The following is a 24,253-nucleotide window of genomic DNA, read 5'->3' on the forward strand; positions in this document are numbered from 1 at the left end:
TGGACGCTCCTGTGTTAAAAAGTACTGGGCATTAAGGACAAAATTACAGGATCTCGGAAAGCTGCAGCAGAGCGGAGGTGGGCTATTCAACAAAGATTAGTAGTCTTTATCATGTTTTACTACACCAAAAATCTAATTTTACACCAGAGATCCTCTTTAAACAATAGAAGAAGAAAAAGAACTGGTGTTGTGCTGTAATTCAGCTTCTCAGTTTGGGGATGCTTATTCTGCTGTGAGAAACACAGAACCCTTAAAAAGAGGCAGAATTCAGCACAACACCTGAAATAGCATCTTGCAGAACTGATAACATGGCAACATTTGACACAAGCTCTTTTAAACACCAATCTATGTAGAGTACAGGAAGATGCAGTTCATGAACTTGAGGACAGAAAAACAGACCAAACACACACATACACAATTAACAAACACAACCCTTGATTCGGACTCTGATCCAGACTTATAGGTGTAGAACACCCTTACAGTACAGCAGGCAGAGCGAATGTGTGCAGGCATGGGGTATCAAAAGCAGATGGCCTTTCCTGTTGCTCGAGGACCAGCTTACTGTCCTTAACTCTCAGTCTCAGCTATTGTTACCACTGATCTCAGATGAGCCATGATCACTTGCAGAGATGCAGCAAGAGAAAGGCAGGCAGGCAGGCAGCTGTTGTGTGCAGCTGGTATTAGAATGAAAGGGAGCTCTGGCCTGGGCCTGCTGAGTCTGTCTGAGGATCCTGAGTGATCAACACAGCTGACTGTAGAGGAAAGTCCTCACACCATACGTTAAAAAGCTAATCTCAACAGGCCACAAGCATAAACATGGGCTATACACTCTCAGCTGACTGTGCTGCTACCTCACTACAGATCTCATGTAGGACAAATGCTCTTAGGACACACAATTGTCCAATAAATGTAGAATATTGGGGGGGAAGGCAAAAGTGTATTTAAAAACCCTCCATACACAACACCAGAAACTAAATACCAATGTAACTGCTTATCTATCTCCATCTATCGCCATCGTCCCTGGATGTCGAGAAACTGTGGCATGTTTTGCTCCCTGGTCAAAGCCTTCTGGCCTGGCCTGAGCCTACACTAAACTTTGCTACCTTTTAAGGCAAAGAAATGTGGACGTTCCTAGGAACACACATGGATCTGTGAACAACTCTGTGTGTGTAAGGAGGAGCGCAAGTAAGCAAGCAGGCAAACAGTAGAGCTGCCTGCAGTGAGATGTTTTCTTTCTCCTGAAATGTGTTAGCTAACGCTGTAAGAATTTGCTCTGTTCATGTAATTTCCCCCAAAATAAGAAGCATTCTGGAAAATTGGAAACAGCCACATGCAAATGCAATGTGCGTTACAAGAACCCGTTGTTGCTTTTTTGTGTGTATTTTTTTTATATATTTTTTTTTGGTGGGGAAGGAATTGTTCTTTCCTCACTGAAAAAAATAATCTAATTTGGGGTAAGAAAAAGGGGAACAAGGAACTTGTTCATGCATACCAACCACAGATATTTTTCCAACCAACCTATTTAGTTGTGTGAGCATGTGTACGTGTGTTTGTGTGTGTGTGTCTGAGCACATTTTGTGCATGCATCCAAGCAACTCAAAGGAATGAAGGAAGAGCATTCGCGCCCACAGACAACACCACAGGCTATAGGCCAATTTGCTCTTTAGAATTGGCACAAATAGCTAAAGAACGTGACCATCGACCGCTCGTCTATTCACCTCAGGTATTAAAAGCAGTTCAGTTCCAAAGCACAAGAACCTGCCGAGTTCAAAAGCCGCCAAAGAGGAAGCCGTGGAATGCCACTATCTACACTTCACAGCACACAGCGAAGTCTCTCACACAGGAGCGGAAGCAGAGCTGAACAATGCTCTGCTCCAACAGAACGGAGGTGATGTGTGCACGACCCTCACTGGCACCACATTACCTTAAGCAACTCCAGCAGACGTCCGAAACCCCAGCAAAGGTGATGCATTCAAAGATGCTAAAGGCGCTAAAGTTGGGGAGCATTGAATACAAAGCCTTTAAAACACTTTACGCAGCGAGAAACACGTTCATTAAGCATGTATTTATGGTTCTAAGGAGAATTTCTAACCAGTCTAGCCGGCTCTCAATCTAGGTTAAATTTTATTACTCAAATCAAACACTTTCAGCAAAAAGACTCACAGAAGAGCCATGAATATTCAAACCACTGGTTCACACATCTTACAATTTTATTTAGATAGGAATAAAGGAGAAGAGATAGCATGCTAGTATGCTTTAATAAGCATGTTTAAACAAGCACTCAGTGGTCAAGATGCAAGTACTTATCAACAATACATGTGACTGTTGAAGTGATTCTTTAAACTCAATAAGATTTAACTAATGTCTCACGGTCTTCGTAAATTGATCCTGTTTAAAAAGTTTTAAGACAGATATTTAACAGGAATAGAACATTCACTTTATTCAGAGGCTGTTTACAGATTAAAGAACCTCAGATAAGGTAAATGTTTTATACCCAGTGAGGACAGGTCAAAATCTGTTAATTATGTGTGTGTGTATTTATGTATTGTCCCTTTCAAAACATACTACTGTGTGTGTGTGTGTTCTAATGTGGCTCAACATGATAACATAGAAAACCCAAGCAGCTTGTGTCAGTCGATCATTAACTGTAGTAGAGGTAAAACGTTTAAACAAAATCATGATAATGTTTTGAGGTCATATCTCCCAGCACTTTGTCCAAGCTGAGAACAGTGTAGGAACCTTTTATTTTAAGACTAAAACATTTGGTCTGATTGGGTACAATTTAAAGCCATGAACTATGCACGATTTAAAGAGTGTGACTGGAGACGTGTGTATGTATGTGTATCTATCTATGTATCTATCCATGTATCTATATATATATATTTTTATTTTTTTTTTACTTATTGGAGCATTAGATAGAATAGGGTTGAAGATTTATAAACTTCAATGTTATAACCAATGAGAATTTAGGAAGAGATCGGATCTGATGAGGTTGAAGACCAAAAAAAAAAACAGTATAACGTAAAAAGGTTCTGTACCCATTAGTGCGTTTTCCTGGACCTGCATGTCCAAATCAAGAACCACAAAGATGCCTTAATTTTTTTTAAGACTGTAAAACATTAGGTTTGACCAAGTTAAATATTAATGAACCCGAGTTAAATATAGATGCTCTATATACACAATATTTTTTCTTTGTTGTGACTGAGAGCAATTAAAAAAGCCATACATTTTGCGAATTCCATTGATTTGATAGGCTGATAATTAAAGAAGTTATTATAAAAGTTAATTAGGCTAATAAGATTGTAATCACAGCCATGAGATTCACTGCAGCAATTTGTATCCAGCTTACATTAAAACGCTTATGAGATGCACTGGTGAATTATCAATGCTATTAGGCTGTACAGATAAGTGCACGACTGAGCCGATGGGATTTTACTGAAGTTCTAAAGACTCTGCTTAACATTTTACTTAGACATTTTATCTGACGGCATACTCCAACCTCACCTTTACTATAGATTAAATACATACTTTTATTAAAGCTTCTGAAGAGTAGGAATGCTGATCTAGAATCCAATAAGATTTTGGGGTAAATAAAAGATTATTGCATCCAAGATTAGCACTTCTACTCTGAGAAGCTTTACAAATATTCACTCACACACACAGTACTAAAAAGTAACAGTCCAAGCCTAAACCCAGTATCAATGCCACATGGCCGAAACTAACAAGAGCCCATCAGCATCACAACAGCTTTAGAGACACAACCAAAACACATAAGTACAGAGTCTCTCTCTCATTCACTTCACCCTCCCCCGACTCACTACAGCAGCATTACAGGGCACACTTGTGTGTGAACACCAAAATACATGACTGGGTGAAAGTGTGAGGTTTATTACCTCAATAAAGCAGCAAGTAAAACAGTTGACGAGTGCTCCCCAAACAAGTCGAGTTACAGCAGGCTTTTTCTCCCCCAAAGAAACACTGGTGGTCTATTAATTCAGGTTTACGAGCAATCCGAGATTTTCACTTTGCCACCTCACTTCTCTCACTTCTTTCATGATCTTTCTGTTGCATTCAACTGTTCACTGTATACAATTAACATGACACTAAACCTGACACTAAAGTCGAGGAGAAGCTGAAGAAACTGTTGCCAAAAGTTGTTGTATTTGTAATTCTGTACACGCAGCAGGTCATAAACACCCGCAGAGAAAGTGTGTGAGGTTTTAGAAGACTCCGAGGCAAACAGTGCAGAGCATTTTACAGCAACTTAGAATCAGTGTAGACTAAAAGAAGTGTGTGTGTGTGTGTGTGTGTGTGTGTGTGTGTGTGTGTGTGTGTGTGCAGTAGAATGCGTGGCAGTGTGTGAACAAGGAGCCTCCAGCAGTGCAAACATGAAGCTTCAGGAGTAAAAAACCCCCCAAACTCTAGCTAACTTTTGTATCTTATGTTTAATCTTCCATTCCACCTTAAAATGCTACATTTTAAGAACTGCCAGAATGTAACTGCTGCACTATTAAAATGTAACAGGAGATTAAAAATCAATAATAAGTTGGTAAATAAGAATGATTGAAGCCACATGATCAAAAATAGAAATCAAAAGTTAGGTTCATTAATTGAAATCAAAGTAAAATGTTTAAAATCATGACACTAATTTGAGGGTTTATATCACCCAGCACTACATCCAAACCAAAAACCACATAGAAACCTTTATTTTTAAAATGATAAGACAAGGAGCCACCAGCAGTGAAGATATTAAGTTTGAGGAGCAAATAAAAAAAAACAATCTCTTAACTTAGCTTCTCATTTAAAATCTTCTATTCCAACTTAAATGCAGCACCATTTAAAGTGTAACAGAAGAGTAGAAAAATAAAGACTGGCGAACAAGGACCATCTAAGCCACATAACTAAAAATAGTCATCTAAAATAAAGTTGTTTTTTTTTTACCTCAAAACTTTGCCCACAGCTTGCAGAACCATTTTGCAACTCAGCCCACTTTTGGAGGTTTTCTGAGAGTGCATATCCAAAGTGCGATAAAAAAAACACAAATGGACCTCAAAAGTCCACAGCTCTCCTACTGCTGCTGCTTCAGGCTCACTGAACACCACACAGAACAGCACTAAAACTTTGGAGTTGCAACAGAAACGCCCACCAGCCATGCAACCAATCAGAAGTCATGGTGGGCGGGGAGCGTTAAGGTCACCATGCAGTCTGTGTCTCCAGCCGCTTCCCTTCAAACTTTTCATGCAGGAAAATGCTTTTTTTTTCGTCTAAGCAAAAATATGAATAACATTTTTAAAATAATCAAATCTTTCATAACAAAAAGAAAAACTGAATAACTGGATAATTATTAGTTATATGTAACCCAAAGCAAAACAGTGGGAAACATTAGATTACTTAAATGAAATTTACTTTTCACAGTAAAAATGTACTTTTAAATAAGTAAATAAATAAAGTTTATTGTAAATCAATTGTAACATAAGACCAGTCAAAATCATTAAGCTAACATTGTGCCTAATGTATTGTACTCACATTATAAATATATAATATATAAAGGGAAACCATGAGGAGTCACGTGTATAGTCCAGAGACTTCTCCCCATGCAGTCTACAACATGAAAACAACATGTAAAACTCAAACACTGAGTCAACTACACAACTCAAGCAGCTTTTACCAAAGAAAAATGCCCTGACTTTACCTTCACTACAATTAAACAATAGTTATAATGTTTAATGAAAACATTAAAAAAGGTGATACCGATATGATGTCATATCTCCTAGTCGAAAACTGCTCTTAAAATTTCAGAACAAACTGCATGAGGATTTTATTTTTTATTTTCCCAGTAAAAATGTACTTTGCTTGTATTTTGTGGCATCTTGAACATAAATGCTCAGCATAAATGTCAAGAATCAAATTTTGTCCAAAAAAATTGGGGTAGAGGGGCTTTAATACTAGACAAAGTCTCTCTCTGACTAAATCTGGACAGAATTTATGTCTATATTGAGTTTGATGAGATTTTACTGTCCGACACTTAACCCATTAAACATAATGCCTAAATACTTTGAGTACTTTGCTTGGTTTGTACTTTGCTTTTAAAAGATATTTTAATAGTTTTGTACATGACACCATTCTGACAGCAAATGGTACTTTTTTGTATATTTTCCCCAAGAAATTTCCTTAAAACAATTACATATTCAATAGCTGAAGAAGGTAATGTTTCAACACAAATGCATTCAGTGGAAGAAATTATTGTAGGAAGGGCAGTGCCTTTGTAAAAAATGTGGAAAGAAAATAAAGCAAAGAGCTTTCTTAGGAAGGTAAAGCACATTTTAGATGCATTCAGAGCAACAAAGTTCTGAAGTCTACAATAAAAGGCCTTTGAAAGGGTCAGACAGCAGCTTTACTCTGTTCTGCACTCGGGAACAGGCTGTCTGTGGAGTACTAGCTGGAGCCGTGGCTCGTGAGCATGTCAAGACAACTGAAATAACATTCCGGCCCATGACGGTGAACCTCGCCTGGAGTCCAACTACAGTCAGATTCCTGTCAAAGCCAATGAGGAAACATGTCCTTACTCGACTCCCAGCAGCAGCAGAGTCAAAGTGAAATAGAAAGAGAGGCTTCAATATTAAACAACGTAAAAGAAACAGAAATGAAAGCTTCAGCATTAAACAAAACATCTGAGGTGGTCCGGTCAGGTCAGGTGAGGAAGGGGTCGGCTCGGCACATGAGCAGGAAGAAGTCAACAACATCAGAACAAATCAGACAGATGAAATGGAAGGAAAGGAAGGAGGGAGAGGGAAGAAGAGGGAGTGCTGCTCTTGGTAAGGAGAGCTGTTTATGTGTGGGTCTGGATTTCCTCACCAAGAGACAATTTAGACCAAACAAATATGAGTCAGATAGACACTGTACAGACCACAGATTACTCATTAAGCATTTAAGGGCAAGGTGAGGAGGTTAGCAGGAAAAGGAAAGAACATTCTTAGTAACTTCAGACTTATAAGGAGGGAAAAATTGAACTACATCACATTTAACAGTTATTAAAAACTATCAAGATCAAATTTAAACAACTCATTTGTCTAGGCCTGCAAACTAAACTTAGGCAAGGGTGTTTTTATATCTACCCTTACTTGGTCTGAACCTATGACCACTTCAGCATGAACTAAAAGGTCCACAGTCCAGATCAACACAACTATGGTTGGGTTTGACTGCAAACAAATTTATTTATTTATTTATTTTGATCGTTTGGTTGGTTTTGACCAAATTCTAGAAGTTGAGGAAGGGTCTCGTCACTCATTTAACAACAGATGAAGATTAACTTGGAGCAGAGTTTTCTTGTATCTACTGTAACTTATTTATAAAACAAAAAAATAAATAAATAAGAAGAATCCAAGGCTTATGCGTTCCATTCCGGCTTTTTCTAATGCGCGAAACTCATACACTTAAAGGGAATCCGATTCTGGCAGGGAGGCAGAACTCGGCACAACACCTGAAAAAGGCAACATGCCAAAATTACAACAACATGCAGTCATCCGTCACACACCCTTCTACTAGCCAAGTATAAGGAGATGCAGTTTATTTAATTAATACTAACAGGATGTAACAAACAGCAAAATTAACCAGAACAAATGTATAGAAGGTCACAAGAACATGAACCTTGGTCAGCACTTTCGAGTGTGAAAATGCCCTAAAGCACAGCATGAATAAATGGGTAAGGCTAAATTCTGATTCTTATGACAAATGTCACACAAGATAACGCAAACAAGATTTGGAAAGTAACGTCACACTCTCAGTAAAAATAGACAACAATGCCAGAAATTTTAAACACTTCACAAAAGGGACGGAATACTTCCTTCACTCTGACATCACTGGAAACTAATGGAGTGACTAGTAATGTGTGACCTCTCTAACGTTTATTCACCATCTGATTCACTAAACGAACAAACTAAAGCAACATACCCACAGCCTGTCTCATGTCCAAGAAGCTCTTTCACAGATTTCACAATTTAAAAGTGATACTCAAATTATACACTTCCTACAAATTATTTTAGAGGTTTATTACACAAAATGACACAAGAAAGAGGTATAAAAATAGAAAAAAAAAATGTAACTATAGCTGGTATTTCACAGTAAAAGAAGGGAGTCATCCAGTAATGAAGTACTCAGACTGTCTCGGGGAATAACGTCTAGAGAGATCTGTGAACAGACACACATTGTTGACTGATTAAACTGGAGGGAGGGGAAAAAAGAAGTTTACTATCATACAATGACGTCATTGAAAAATGAGCAATAATTAAACCCAGCATGAGCGGAGACAGACGTGTTATGAGCCACGCTGCTCATACCACCCTATAAAGCTGTGACCTCAGTATACAAATCAAGCCATAAACTTCATCGATTGCAAAACAAATGTCTAATAAGAATATGAATAAAAAAGGATGTACCTGGCCATTTCTCATTTTTATGTTTTTAAATCAGCGAAACTCAGAACAGAACTTTTCAGGCTCTCAGGCCTAACTTCTCTAAATGTGACACATTCTCTCAGGTTTCTCTAAACATTTCAAGCACACATCTCCTTAATCAACAGTCCATGTGCAAACAAAATGCTTTTACACTGACAAACCAAAATACGCAAAACTGCTTGACTTGTTTAACTGGTTGGGTGAGGAGGTTAAGGTACTTAAGAGCATGGATAAAAAAAAAAGGTTACACTTATTGTACGAACGTACACAAAAAAAACAACCTAAAAACAAAAAAAGATCTACACACTACAAAAATCACCCTCAATAGGCATATAAAACAATACTATCTACACCCAGTGGTTTGTGCCACAAACATACGTCAAGAAGCCCAAGCTGTCCGAAACTGTGCCCTATGTACTGTATAGTGGACTATCTTGGCGTTCTGCCAGGTAATAGTGGTGTCCAAAGACTGGCAGTTATACCAACTTTTCTAAACACCAACAATCCCACAATGCACTGTAATCTGCTGCCAGACAGCGTGAAGACGTGCATGACGACATATTTGAACACATTTAGAACTTTTAGTACATTTTCATTAATTCAAGGCGTTTACCATTGCTAGGGGAAAATGTTTACATTTAAAAAAGAAGCAACAAAATTAAACATTCTCTAAATTACTAGAAGACCATCAGCATTCCACACTGCTTCTATACTGTACACACTCAAAAATGGTAAATCTTAATCTTCTTTTCCATTTTGGTCATTTTGTAATATGTGTGAACAAACCACTCAATCAAACCACTTTTGTACATGGTCTGATACGCATTGCGCTACATGTTCCAGCAGTGTAAACACACCCATTTCTACAAGACACATAAAAAAAATTTAAATCCTCCCAATACAAACAAAACTCCGGTAAGAATTGCTGCACAACGGGTTTTAATTTAAATTTGTATGTAAATGCATGTAGCAAAAATCTTCTCATCAGGATCAACCAAGACAGTGGTAACAAAGATACCAGTTACAAGAAGAGTCTCTGTGCAAATATGATCATAAAGTGATGAGTGAAAGCAATTTTGAATCATGTGAATGTTTAAGTGTCAAAAAACTTTGTTTCATTTTACCAGGCTTTCTATTTAAGAAAATTAGCCTTTATTTTGCAACATATGTTCTTGTACACTTTACAGGGCAAAAGTACACCGTTAGCATGTGTCCAGGAGAGGGTACATGTTAGAAACAGTGTTACTATTGAACATTTGCAGTCAGGAGACATCAGCTCAGGAAAACATTGTGAAATGAGAACTTTTTATCAGTCACCAAGGTCAACACGCTGCTCAGGTCCACTAAACAGAACTACTGTCTACGTCAATCATCCTCTCTGAGCTTCATAACAGAAGCCTGCAATAATGCTGCGGTGCACAAAATCCCTGCAGAAACAAACTGTAATATCTCCTCCTCTGCCTTGCTGTCCTGGAGGTCTGCTGGAAGGCAGCCACGGTAAAACCAGCCTTATATCTCTCCCCGCATTCCAGGAGGGGTAGGCCTGCAGGCACTGGCACGCTCTGCTGCCTGCTAACAAAACACGCACATACATACATGCACTGAAAAAAAGCCAGAGAGAGGTGGACGGATTCACAGAACAGCACGCTTCAGCTACAAAAACTGGATGCTCAAAGTTACACAATGTCTTGTATGAGCTTGTTACAGATATGATCTTGCGAGTAAGCACTGCCAATGGTTTTAGAACAAGTCTGATCAAGGTGAGCCTGAACAGTTTCACATTTGGGATCTTGTGTCAACAGTTTTCAGTGCTTTCCCTGGAGGCTGAGTTTTCTTGGCAGTAATCAGAATGATGATTTTCTTAGAAAAGCAGCAGACTGTGGTGTAAATAAAAAAAAGCTAATGTTAGCCTGAAAAAAAAAGACTGAAATTAAATAGTTAAACAGTCAAAAGCTCTTATACAGATAGAGCCACACCGATAAGTGGCTACAAGTTACATTTCTAATCAAATAACATGTTCTACGATATTATAAAGGCCCTATAAGGAAAACCAGCATAGTGTGTAAGTATACATTTTCTAAGGTGTGCACAATATAAAAGCACACAAAGAAAAGGAGGCCTTCTACTGGCTTGTTCACAGGGCCGAGCCACACTCCTCCTGCATTCCTGAGGTTAAAGGCTGTTTGTGTGGTGTGTAGCTGCACCTGGAGGGCAAAAAAAGAGACTCATCCAACCTCTAAAAGCCTTCACTACAACACCTGCTGCAGGGGCAGGAGCTCACATGTTGCTGGTCTAACTAAGAGTTAAGGACAGTTCTCACAACAGTCTTTAAAAAAAAGAGGGAGGGCTTGTGAAGTTCTTGAAACATCATAATTAAAAGGTACTTTCTGCCCAGGGCAATTAGCCAAAGCACATAGATGCTGGTTGCCTGAGTTTGACCATAGGCTTTTCCTACAAAATGAATTTAGCAGTTTTAAGCTGCGTTTTAGACTGTATTGTAAAACACAGTGCACAGTATCCCATAACTTTTGCCATATTCCACAGAAGCTATAGAACGCTGCAATGATCTGTGATCTCCTGAAGAGAATATACTTTAATTTCTGTACTTTAATTATATCATCCATGACTAATTTACACACTGCTATCCCATTACTTTAGGCATTTCTGAATTATAACACTTGTATTGTGGTGTAACATTCATTAATTGCTAGTACAATGTAAATATGTAACAAAGTAAATATTCACAAATCTTTCACAAATACAGCTCTGGAAGATACCTCTACAGTTTCTAAATCAGTTTATCTGATTTGGTTATTTATATGTATATGTCTGAGCAAAATAAACACTGTTGTTTTATTCTATAAATTACGGACAACATTTCTCCCAAATTCCAAATAAAAACATTGTCATTAAGATAATTTATTTGCAGAAAATGAGAAATGGCTAAAAAAGCAAAAAGATGCAAAGAAAACAAGTTCAAATTCATAAATCTTAAGAGTTCAGAGCTTTTTTTTTTGTTTTAAATCACAGTTTTACTGCATCCTGCCATTGTCTCCTCCACCAGTTTTACACACTACTTTTGGATAACTTTATCCCACTCTTGGTGCCAAACATCAAGCAGTTCAGCTTGGTTTGGTGGCTTGAGATCATCCATCTCCTCTTCAAAGTGGTTTTTTATTGTCATTTCAGCTATATACAGAGTACACAGTGAAACGAAACAACGTTCCTCCAAGGACCATGGTGCACATAAACACAGTGTAGACAGAACAATAGTGCAACAGTACAAAAGTGCAGACAGACAATACAACACAATACAGACAAAGAATAATAAATAACAAGACAGTGTGCAAATTTTGCAGTGTGCAAAAAAGACCAGGTGAGGTAGTAATTACTCTATTACACAGTGTGCAATAGAGTCCAGTGAGGTAGTAGGGTTTTTAGTGCTTTCCATTTTCTGGGGTAAGTGGGGTAAGTGTGTGTGTGCATGTACAGAAAAACCATCAGTTCAGTCTCTGCAGTTAAGGAGTCTGATGGCTTGGAGGTAGAAGCTGTTGCAGAATCTGGTCGTGCTGGACCGGATGCTGCGGTACCTTCTTCCCGAAGGCAGGAGGGAGAATAGTTCGTGTGAGGGATGAGTGGGGTCATTCACAATGCTGGTTGCTTTGCGGATGCTGCGGGTGGTGTAAATGTCCGTGATGGAGGGGAGAGAGACGCCGATGATCCTCTCAGCTGTCCTCACAATACGCTGGAGGGTCTTGCGGTCAGAGACTGTGCAGGTCCCAAACCAGGCAGTGATGCAGCTGCTCAGGATGCTTTCAATGGTCCCTCTATAGAAGAGTGTGAGGATGGGTGGAGGGAGACGGGCCTTTCTCAGCTTCCGGAGGAAGTAGAGACGCTGCTGGGCTTTCTTGGCTGTAGAGCTGGTGTTCAGGGTCCAGGTGAGGTTATCTGCTAAGTGGACACCAAGGAACTTGGTGCTCTTAACAATCTCCACAGAGGACCCGTCGATGTTGAGTGGAGAGTGGGTGTGTTGTGCTCTCCTGAAGTCAACAACCATTTCCTTTTTCTTGTCCACATTCAGGTGAAGGTTGTTGACTGTACACCAGTCTGTCAGCCGCTGCACCTCCTCTCTGTATGCTGACTCGTCGCCTTTGGTGATGAGACCCAGCACGGTTGTATCATCGGCGAACTTGATAAAGCTGTTAGAACTGTGTTTTGCAGCACAGTCATGAGTCAGCAGGGTGAACAGCAGAGGACTCAGGACACTGCCCTGGGGGGCCCCCGTGTTCAGTGTGATGGTGCTGGAGGTGCTGCCCCCGAACCGGACTGACTGGGGTCTCCCCGTCAGAAAGTCCAGGATCCAGTTGCAGAGGGGGGTGTTGAGGCCGAGCGAGCTTAGCTTCCTGGTGAGGTTCTGTGGGATGATGGTGTTGAATGCTGAACTGAAGTCTATAAACAGCATTCTGACGTAAGTGTCCTTCTTCTCCAGGTGGGTGAGGGAGAGATGAAGGGTGGTGGTGATGGCATCGTCCGTGGAGCGATTGGGACGATACACAAACTGCAGGGGGTCCAGTGAAGAGGGCAGTTGTGTCTTGATGTTCCTCATGACTAGCCTCTCGAAGCACTTCATGATGATGGGTGTAAGTGCAACGGGACGGTAGTCATTGAGGCAGGACACTGTGGACTTCTTCGGCACGGGGACGATGGTGGTGGACTTGAGGCACGTTGGGACAGTGGCGCTGCACAGGGAGATGTTGAAGATGTCCGTGAGAACATCTGTCAGCTGGTCTGCGCACTCCCTGAGCACTCTGCCGGGGATGTTGTCTGGTCCTGCAGCTTTTTGTGGGTTGACTCTGCGCAGAGTGTTCCTCACATCCACTGCAGTCAGGCACAACACCTGCTCGTCAGGCTTGGGCATGGTCTTTCTCGCCATCGTGTTGTTTTGTGCCTCAAACCGTGCATAAAAGTTGTTTAGGGCATCAGGGAGGGAGGCATCACGTTCACAGGACGGTGGCATTGTCCTGTAGTTGGTGATTGCCTGGATGCCCTGCCACATGCGCCGCGCGTCACCCGTGTCCTTGAAGTGGCTGTGGATTCTCTGGGCGTGTGCGCGCTTTGCCACTCTGATAGCTCTTGACAGGTCGGCTCTCGCTTTCCTCAGGGCCACCTTGTCACCCACTCTGAAGGCGGAGTCGCGGGTCCTCAGCAGCGCACGTACCTCAGCAGTCATCCAAGGCTTCTGGTTTGGGCGTGTGGTGATGGTCTTGGAGACAGTGACATCATCAATACACTTGCTGATGTAGCCAGTGACTGATGCTGCATACTCCTCCAAATCAACAGAATCGCCTTCAGTAGCAGCCTCCCTAAACATGTCCCATGCAGTGCACTCAAAACAGTCCTGAAGGGCAGAGATGGAGCCTGCCGGCCAGGTTTTCACCTGCTTCTGAACTGGTCAGGAGCGTCTGATGAGTGGTGTGTATGTTGGAGTCAGCCACACACACGTGATCCGAGAAAGCGAGGTGGGGGCGGGGCTCCGCCCGGTACGCGCTGGGGATGTTTGTGTAAACAAGATCCAACGCGCTCGCTCCTCTCGTTGCAAAGTTCACATGTTGGTGGAATTTAGGGAGCACTGACTTGAGATTTGCGTGGTTGAAATCTCCGGCGATAATAAACAGCCCGTCTGGGTGTCTCTTGATTATATTCCAAAGGTTTCAATTTGATAAAATCAAAGAAACTCATCGTTTCTAAGTGATCTCTTATTTTTTCCCCCGGGCTGTATGTTTAAGTAGACAAAAGTGGTTCTTCTATGTTTTATCTCAAATAATCCTTCATAGCAACTCTATTTTTAAAAGTGCCTGTCAAAAACTTTAGGCTTTAGCTGATTAATGTGGTGTAAAATGATTGTGAAATCCAACAACTAGGGAAAATTACAGGTCAGCTTAAATAATTGCCATTATCTGACAAAAAGGAAATAAATTTTATAGAAGAACTCTGACAGCAGTGGCTGCCAAGAACTGCTGCACAACTTGGCAAATAACAGTATATCTGTGATGCTTCACACAGACCACAGGGGGCATGCTGGTCTCAATACCCATCTCACCCTACAGCACAAGCTTACATCAAAACATTATATAACTAACAGCCAGTCACCACACTTCGATTTAACACTTCAATAGCCTTTTTTACAATATGCACAGCTACACGCAAGAGGAGTAAGAGAGAGAGAGAGATAAAATGGTGTTTGGCAGCAGACTGCACTCCACACAGGCACTGAGCATGCATCACTGGAAAGGAAGTGACTGAATGCTTTATCAGGGTGCTCGTGTGGATCAGACATGAAAAAGACGCCAACTGTCTGGACTTACATGAAAGAAAACCCATTATCCTGATTGAAGAGTGATGGAGCATGAAGCAGGAGATCTCTCTCACACACACACACACACACACACCTCAATTATCCATCTCTCTGAAGCCTGAGAAGAAACTTCATACAGCGTCAGAATTTCTCTCAATACTGTTCTGAATTTGATCCCTCAGATCATCTGATCAACAGCACCACCCAAAGGTGAGACACAGAAGATGACTCAGATAAAGCCAGCACCAAGATACCAAAACACACAGGATATGTCTGCTGCCCCCCAGTGGCTACCCACTGAAAAACACAAACATACAGACAGCCAGACTGAAATTAATTATAAATTAAGATAAATTAAGAACCAGCCTATCGCAGGAGGACATGAGGACTTTATTGAATTTAAGAACTCCCTCAAACACAAATCATTAGTTAATATTCAACAGTGGCATCGCCAAGTCTTGCAATATGTAAACAAACTATAATAAATCACACTCTGTGACTCTCTTAATCTGAGAAAATCATAAACAGATGTGTGCACTTACATAAATCAAGTGTAAAAAGCATGTTAGTCAATATAATGCAATTTAACCACGTTGGATGATATAGCCAACAGTTATATAACAATAACTGTCAAATTTACCAATTCATGAAAGGTACCTTATGAATGTCAGTCAGTGACCGATGCTCTAAATAACTTATTTTAGCTGTCCAATCAGAAAAAAGCCTGCTTCTCTAAAACGGAAACAAAAAGAGAGACAAACAACCTTCTTAACTGTCAACTGAACCCATTTTGGTAAACTCCTATTGTTCTATTCATCAAGAAATGTTGATTGTAAAGTACAGTTTGTGTGTTCAAATTATGTAGTAAACTAAATACCCACAAAAATGAAAATACTTGATACACAAAATATACTGAAATTTTGCAAATGTGCTTTTATACTTTGTTTTTCTTAGGTATAGTTTGAACAACGTATTTCTTGTTTTTTGAGGGTAATCTCTCTAGAAACTAAAACACGTCCATAAAAACCACCATACACTAGGGGTGGGCGATATGGCTCTAAAATAATATCACAATATTTCAGGGTATTTTTGCGATAACGATATATTTGGCGATATGGGAAAACTAAAATAATTCATTCATTTCAGGAATATACGGTAGTATAATAGTATAACAGTATAATCAATGTGGCAAAATAAATAATATAGCATAAAATAATATAATGCAGCAAATAATATTGCAGAATATTTAGTGCATGCATATAAACTGCAAACTAAAAACAATTATACAATAAATACACCTAAAGCGTCACAGTAAATAATAGACTACTTTTAAGACAGAACATCTTTATTATCACAATATGGATTTTCAATATCATGATATTTGTGTGTCACGATATATTTTATGCGATATAATATTGCCCACCCCTACCATACACCATGTTATTTGTCTGGAAATATTATTATAATTATTATAATAACAATACATTTTCATACTAAATTATTGTCAAGCACTACATTACTTTGGCTGCTCTTCAAAATGGCCTTACTATATTGCAAAGCATAACAAAGAATCGCTTCAACCTCTTAAGACCCAAACTCTTTAATGGCACGCATGTTTTATTTCTTTTTGCTGTTTGGCACCTGATTAGTGTAAAAACAAATAATTATCTTTTTACGTGATGTAATTTCTGAGAAAAAATATGTCCTCTTAGTCTTCATGTGAACTAGTATTATATTTTGAGAGAACACAATGAGGTTCCAATTAGTAATGATGTGCAAAACATTTATTTTGTGCCTGAACACAGCAGCATTTTTTTTTTTGCTTGAGTGCAAACAAAAGTAGAAATAATAATTCTGCCCCTTTGAGCAATATGGCTCATTTGATTTGCTGCTTCAACATGAAGACATAAAATAATCAATAATTTTCTGTAAAATTTCTGAACAAAATCAAAACTGTAATGTGTTAAACTCTTCTGCCACCACTAGGTGACAGTATAATGGCATCATAAGAGGACATCAGGCAATGTTGCGGTCTAGACATCATGTGGACACCAGGTCCTAGTAGGCTAAACATTAATTGTATAATAAAATCTCTAACTATCAGGATAAATCTCTCTTTCAATCAGTTAAGCTGATATTTATCCCAGGTTTACAGTCCACAGATTTACTGGCTAAACAGAGAGAAGCTTTGCTTTCTATGAGGTGCGAGGGGACATGATGAGGCCATTGTACTGTAAACACCAGAATTCATAACAAGAGGGCCAAAAGCAGGTCAGCTCTCTCCACAGGCTGTGCTGTGAGAGGAGTGTGCGAGAGTGAGTGATGTGAGGGGAAGGACAGAGGAGGACTTTGTGCTGTGTGGTGAAGCTCTCTCTCTTTCACAGTCAGCTATGTCTTCACAGGGTGAACACGTCTGAGAGCAAACAGAGAAAGAGGGCAGAAAAACTCACAGATAGAAAGATATATATATTTTTTTAATCATAATGAACAGTACCAAACCTCTACCCTCAGAAGGTCTTAGACAAGCCAATGCACAGTACATACTGCAGGCCCTGCAGAGGGAGGACTCATGCCTTCATCAGAACATTAAAGACGCTGTTAAATGTGCCTTATCCTCTACGAAACCCCCTTAAGGGTGATTAAAAACTAAAACCCAGGCCTTCAGTGGTACGAACCAGTTCCCTCCACCTTAGGGAGGAGTGGATTTAACACTGGAGATAAAAGACTTGCTAAAGATTACTGATAGTTTGCCACAAACAAGCTCAGAACATTCTGGGTCAAACCAAGTGCACTTCCAGCCTCTTACAGCATACCTCAGCTTCTTCTGTTCAAGGTTATATCTTCAGAGCAGGCATGAAGATTCCTGTGTGGTACTGATGAATGGCAGTGTTTGACCATCAGATTATATATTTATTAACATTAAACATGAACATTTTGTAGTTAAACTAAAAAAAAAAAAAGCTATAGCTCTATTCCCTGCCATTTTATCAAAATGTGCAAAAAGACACTTTAAATAATTTGGTACCCCCTCCCCATTGTCCCAGAACAAGAGTCTCAGACTGCCTTCATTAAGTTTAAAGCACAACCCAACAGACCAGAAGCAAAGCAGATTTGGATGATATAGCTTTATATTTGCCAATATTACCAAATTTACTTTCTGGACAAAATGACAAACGCAGTTTTAAATATATTATTTCTCCTTTTTTGTTACTAGTGTGTGCCAACTCTCACAGCAGCTCTGGGGTAAACTGGCAACCCCACTTTCTTACTATATATTAAGATTAAAGGCTACCTACAATGCAACTTCAGGAAAATGTGGAAGCATGTGTAAAAAAAAGCTATAAGCTAACACTAGGCAGACCAAATCAGACTGGTAGGAAGGAAGAGGATCTTGGAGATGATAGACAAACCAAAAGTATGCAGCTAAAAAAAAGGTGCTTGATTTTACCCATGTGTTTATCTGGCACAAGGCTGCACCTGGAGACTTAAAATTGCAATAAATAAATAAATGCAAAAAAGATATGCAGTTGTGAGCAGTCTTGAAGATGCAAATAAAGAAGTTCCAATAAAGAAAAGTTCTTGACTGATTTATTTTGAGTGCATCTGAGCATTTATCACCTTAACCAGAATGATGTTAAATATTTACACATTAAAGAAAAAAGTAAATTACTCAAACAGATTCTATGACACCTTACAGCGTTTGACTTTTTACAGATACTGATTTCTTAACGTAGGTCAATTATATATGCGTAAAGATGAGTTATTATAAACTGACCTATCTGTTTTAAACTTAATATCTTGCTAATTTACAAACACTACAAGAAAGCATATTTTTTCCAGTGACAATGATCTCAGCTTGTTGATATTGAGACATTTCTGTAATGGGTAGGCAGTGTCTGAAGCAAGACTCGGGACTGGCCCAGCTCAGGTGATGGAAAGTGTGCGTTATCTGTATGTAAGCAGCTTACAGAGCCACTGGGAGAGAGGGGACACGTGGGAACAGCAGCCAGCTTCATTAGCCACTGTCTCTGCAGCAGCACTGCAGGCTCCCCGAGGGCCGCAGGGGCCACAACAACAGCACGTCACCAACAACCTGCACCACCAGCTATGAGGAGATTACCAACAACGGCTTGTGAAATGGTTTGATCATGAGAGGGATTTAGTTTTAATGGCTCTCTCACCTCCAAGGGTGCAGTCGTTGTCTCTTTTTTGGCATAACTACAGTTTTGAAAACATAGAAGAACAGATCAGTAAAACAGACTTAGGGAAAGAAGCTATTCACTCTGAAATATGTTTAATGGGAAAACAAGCCAGAAAGGTGACCTTTTTTTAACTGAAGTGTATACCATATAAAAGTGGGTTTAGAGACCTGCCAACCTAAACGCTTTGTCAAGTTCTGGAGATTCTAGTGATGCACCAATACAAAGTAACTATGGGCTAAGGCAGACAGATACGCAATATTTACAAAACGTAGAAATTGCAAATACATCAGGATTAAACAAACAAATATTACATTTATAACAAACTCACTCCAGACTTTTCAGGCTATGTTCACCAAGGTCACCAAGCTGAAGCAATCCGAATATGATTTTCTGCCTTAATGAGACCAATTTTGCCCAAACCAGATACACATTGGATTTTAATACCACAAATGAATGTGGCAAAAACTGCCAGCGTCAGAATCAGTGTATTTCTTTGTTATTTTCACTGCCACACAGTGCAGGTTAAGCTTATTGCAAACATTTGTCACTAAACAATACAATTACACATTTTTTCACACTATAAGGTGCACTTAAAATCCTTAAAAGTTTCCCAAAAAATAACAGTGCTCCTTAAAATCCGGTGCACCTTATGTTTAAATTTTACCAGTCAGGTTGTAAGGAACAGTAAAGCCACTATGCTGAAGTACAAGGTAATACAGGAGTTAGTTTAGTCCTCCAGCACTGGTGCTAAAGTAGCATTAGCCGCTTATTACTATTTTCCCGTTCAGGGGTTGAGTATTATCTGCCTGTAGCCTGCTGCTAACCCCAGCTAGCTCTTTCGTCATTCAGATGGGAGTATATCGGACTGGTGTCTGCGTGTTTACTATGCTAAAACAACTACGTGGTACAAATCGATAGCTAATATTGCCCTGGTTTACCGTAGCACTCAGGGTTCCTCATCACTGTCGTGCTAGCGGTTAGCCACTAATGCTAATGCTCCAGCCTTAGTGCTGGAGAAATTTAGAAATCCAAGCTTACTGTAAATAAATGGAAGCACTTTACTCAACCAAATAAAAAAAATACTTAACTTAGTAACCCTTCCCCCACCACCACCCAGCGGCGACACCTGCTGAATCAGAAGTACCTTGTAGTGTCTCTTAAAATGTGTCTTATAATCCAATGCGCCATATGTATAAAAATAGACCAGAATATAGACATTCATGGACAGTGTGCATTAGTACACAGTGCGCCTTACAGTACGAAAAACATGGTACTCTAAATGGGCATAAATAACAAAAAGCAGACAGCCACATTTGTACATCATGTAATACTAAACCAGTTTGTTAGCATCTAGCCTTCAGTCAACATCTAAGACTGCACAAGTAATTGTGCATTCGGTCATTATAACAATTATAAAGCAAATCAATGTGCGCTGATAGGTGCACAACTACTAAGACTTAACTACTTTTTTGCACTTTTCAAGTTAAAATAATTAAAAGAACAGAAAGAAGAGGCTTTTAAAATGCATATTAAATATGGTGTACACAATCATCTACTGTGCGAGAGCTAAGAACATTAATACTTGCTGTACATTCAGTTTAAAGCACACAGATGTGAGAATGTGAGCGTTCAACCCTCGCAGTCTGATCCTCAAGGCAGGTGGGTTCTGTGTCCTCCCAGTGTTATGTAAGAACATGCTGCCGTGAGCAATACTGTGTCCTTTCCTGCAACTCTCAGTCCACCAAAGAGTTTCTGCATGCTGTGATATCCTTACACACTCACTCACCAAACACAGTATTAGAAAGACTATAAAAAATACAGGGTTGGGCTTTATTTCCATGACACAGCACATTTTCAACACGGCATTCCTTTAAGATTCTGATCCATATTGACATATGACTGAATCATACCATTACTGATTTTTATTTATTTATTCATTTTGTTTCACCTAAATATCTAATGACTGGGAAGACAACTGAAGAACACAACTTATTATTGCTGTCCTAAAACAAGATTGAGATAACTTTTACATTACGCTGGAATGTATCCTATTATGCTGGAATTAGCAACTAGAAGATGCACATGGTCACTAATATTCAAATAGTCTGTGAAATTTAAGCAGTAATTGATTTTCATTGGACGATTATGGATTCTACCCCTCATTACACTACCTCAACCAGACAGGACTGTCGACAAATAACATATGGAACCCATGGACTCAAATTCTGACCCTACCATCTGTGTACAGAAGCAGAGTCCAAGATTCATTACACTAGTCAAACTTTTCCCAGTAATAAACTGCTCAGTTTTAGTGAGCCTGTACCCAGTGCAGCCTCAGGAGTCTGCTCCTAGCTGTCAGAAGTGTAATCCTACGCAGTACCTGATGTAGAAGGCTGCAGTAACTCCTATTCTTTCTGTACAAATGTGATGAGAAGAAAAGCCTCTTAGAATGTTTAATGTTGTTGTACATTGAGGAGGACTGACTACAAGAGTCTCCATTTCTGTCAGCCAAGAACAGAAAACTGAAGCTGCAGTGTGCACAGTAGGGCTGCAGCGATTAGTCAATATAATTGGCAATGTTGATTATAAAAATTTGTCGACTCCAAATGTTCATAGTTGACTAATCGTTATTTTGTAGCACTACACAAATTACTGTGGACAGAAACACAACAGGAAGCCCAAACACAACAGATTACACATTTCCTCACTAAATAGCAGCAGTATCCACATTTTAAATGGTATTTAATTTTTCTGGACATTTCTACAGCATTTAAATCTCATATTAAGCTGTTTCTATTGTTTCAATCATTTTGAACTGATCGAGAAATCTAAAAACAGGAGCCGTATCCACAGCAGAAATAATTGTTGACTAATCGACTAATCTGAGAAATAATTGGCAGATAAGTCAACTACCAAAATAATCATTCGTTGCAGCCCTAGTGCACAGTATACAAAACTCAACAGCTAAAGACGAAAAAGCCAGATAAATTTAGCTCAAACAGCATGAATCCATGAACAAAACTTTGCATGACACTGCATATAAAAGGATGATTCACAATTTGAGTGATAAATGTCACTGATCAGAGCAAGTAATAGAGAGAAAAGAGAAATCATTAGGCATTTGGCAGTGTACTCAGAGCTTCATGTACACCCATGTCTGTGCACTCAATCAAGAATCAACAAATGAGGAAGATGCCTCTGCCAGGAGTACAGAGCTGTTCCAAGGCAATTAGACATCTGCATGCCAGAGGAGGTGGGGAGGGCTGTTATCTCCAGTGCTGGCCTGAACTTAATGGACTGACCTTGGGAGCTGACGCTGAATGATTGTGCAGCAATGCTGTTTGGGTTACATCAGGTGCTTCCAGCAGCACTGCAGCTCGCTGCATGCAGAGGTAGAGCAAGAGGGGGTGAGAGAGGGGGTGTGAGAGAGGGGGTGTGAGAGAGAGAGAGAGAGAGAGAGAGAGAGAGAGAGAGAGAGAGAGAGAGAGAGAGAGAGAGAGAGAGAGAGAGAGAGAAGAGTAACACACACACCCACACACACACACACGTCTGCCACCTGATCAGCACAGCGGACAGAGGGGGTGGATTATGCAATTCTCTCAATGAGAGGCTGAAAGAAAGGTCCAGGAGAACACAGACCACTCAGTCACTAAAAATCAACAAATCCAAACATCCAGTTCCTACGTACAAGAAGCTAAATATTCACAAAGATCAGCTTAAAGAATAAGAAAAAAAAAGGAATTCTTGCCCCAAGGCACCTTCCCCTACACGTGAACACTGTTTAGATGTCTACAGTATGCACACAAATACAAGCCATTTGTGCAGCTAACCTGCCCAGAACAATAAACACTATAGTTATTAAACACGCAATGACACTAAATTCACATCAGATGTGAAACTATCATAGCATGGTCACTAAAGTATGTGCGCACATTGACACTAACGTGCATAAAGCATAACTTATTTTATAACTAAATTCTTGTTTAAGAAGCTTAAAAAAGTATAAGTAGAAGCTCTGTTTCATATAATGCAGCAGTTCCTGACCTTTTGCAACTCATGGCCCACTTAACCCAGTACAAACATTCTGCAGCCCACACACAAAATGAATCGTATAATTAAAATCAACAAATGCAGGACATCAATGTGTGTACGCAGACCAACAAAATGTTTTATATGCTTGAAATAAATCAGGATCTTTAACTATTTACTCACGACACAGTAAGACAGGAAACGTTTCACTTAAACTCACCTAAATAAATAAATAAATGCAACTACATCCACTCCACCCACAACATAAATATATTGATTTTTGAAAATTAAATACATAAATATCAATCGCATCTTAAATGTGTGAAACATTTTTAGCCAACTAAACATTAGAAGTAGCACAGTAGCTTACTTTTCATTTTCACAATTTTAACTTAAACACCCTCCATACAGTGCAAAAGTAACCACTTTGCCACCTAAACAACACATTTTAGTAAAATATTTGTAATCAAAATTGTCCAGTATAAGCTGTCAAGAAATGAAAGCTGGAAAACCTTAACCAAACAGCAGAAATGTATCTGTAAACTCACACACTTTAGATTAATTACTTACATATTCACCCTTTCATGCAAAACCAGTGACCCTGACATAGCCCAATGTTTAGACAAGTTTACATTTTACACAAAACAAATGTTCCCATACTCAATAGTTTATATTCAGCTTAATGAGACACATCCAGATACATGATATTAACTGCCTGTGTTAAAACATAACCTAGAATTACGACATAGAAACATGTAAAATAAAACTGTAAAACACTAAATAAATATAGAACTGCTGATAATGCGTAACAATAAAATACCTTATAAAGGCAAGTGAAAATCAAAAGGGGAGTGAAATTCCCATATGAAACTGCTCATTTAACTGAGTCAAACTATGCATGGGCTCATTCAGCAAATAGGCCTATTAGCAGCACTATGAGCCCTTCAGACGTGAATTCAAAGCCTTGCCAAGAGCAGTTTGTATTCTACCTTGGGAGATGACCGTCACAGAAGATTGGCCCAAAGCTAGTGTGGAATGCAGACAGGCAGGAACCAATGGCTGGACCACACCAATTAAAGCACTTAAGCAAAAGAGAGGCTAAGTCAGATGGCATAGCTGATAAAACTGCCTGCTGCTCCAAAACCAGGCTAAAACATGTCAAATATAGAGTCACAACCTACTGAGATAACTTTACAAGAGTTTAAAAAAAAACA

The 24,253-nt window shown here is 39.5% G+C and overlaps 1 protein-coding gene across 4 annotated transcripts in view; it reads right to left on the reverse strand.

The window, feature by feature from the left end:
* mob2a (MOB kinase activator 2a) overlaps positions 1–24,253 on the reverse strand; it is a 66,678-nt gene that overhangs the window by 9,795 nt on the left and 32,630 nt on the right. The window contains exon 1 of one of the 4 annotated variants that reach the window (XM_007228086.4): positions 4,942–5,168. The exons of the other annotated variants lie outside the window; for them this stretch is intronic. Within the exon in view, the coding sequence (XP_007228148.3) occupies positions 4,942–5,153 (212 nt within the window). The 5' untranslated portion in view covers positions 5,154–5,168. Of the gene's footprint in view, positions 1–4,941; positions 5,169–24,253 lie in introns of those variants that run through there. 4 annotated transcript variants of the gene reach the window in all.

Source organism: Astyanax mexicanus, chromosome 2 (genome assembly GCF_023375975.1).
Source record: "Astyanax mexicanus isolate ESR-SI-001 chromosome 2, AstMex3_surface, whole genome shotgun sequence".
In the NCBI taxonomy this organism is placed as follows: Eukaryota; Metazoa; Chordata; class Actinopteri; order Characiformes; family Acestrorhamphidae; genus Astyanax; species Astyanax mexicanus.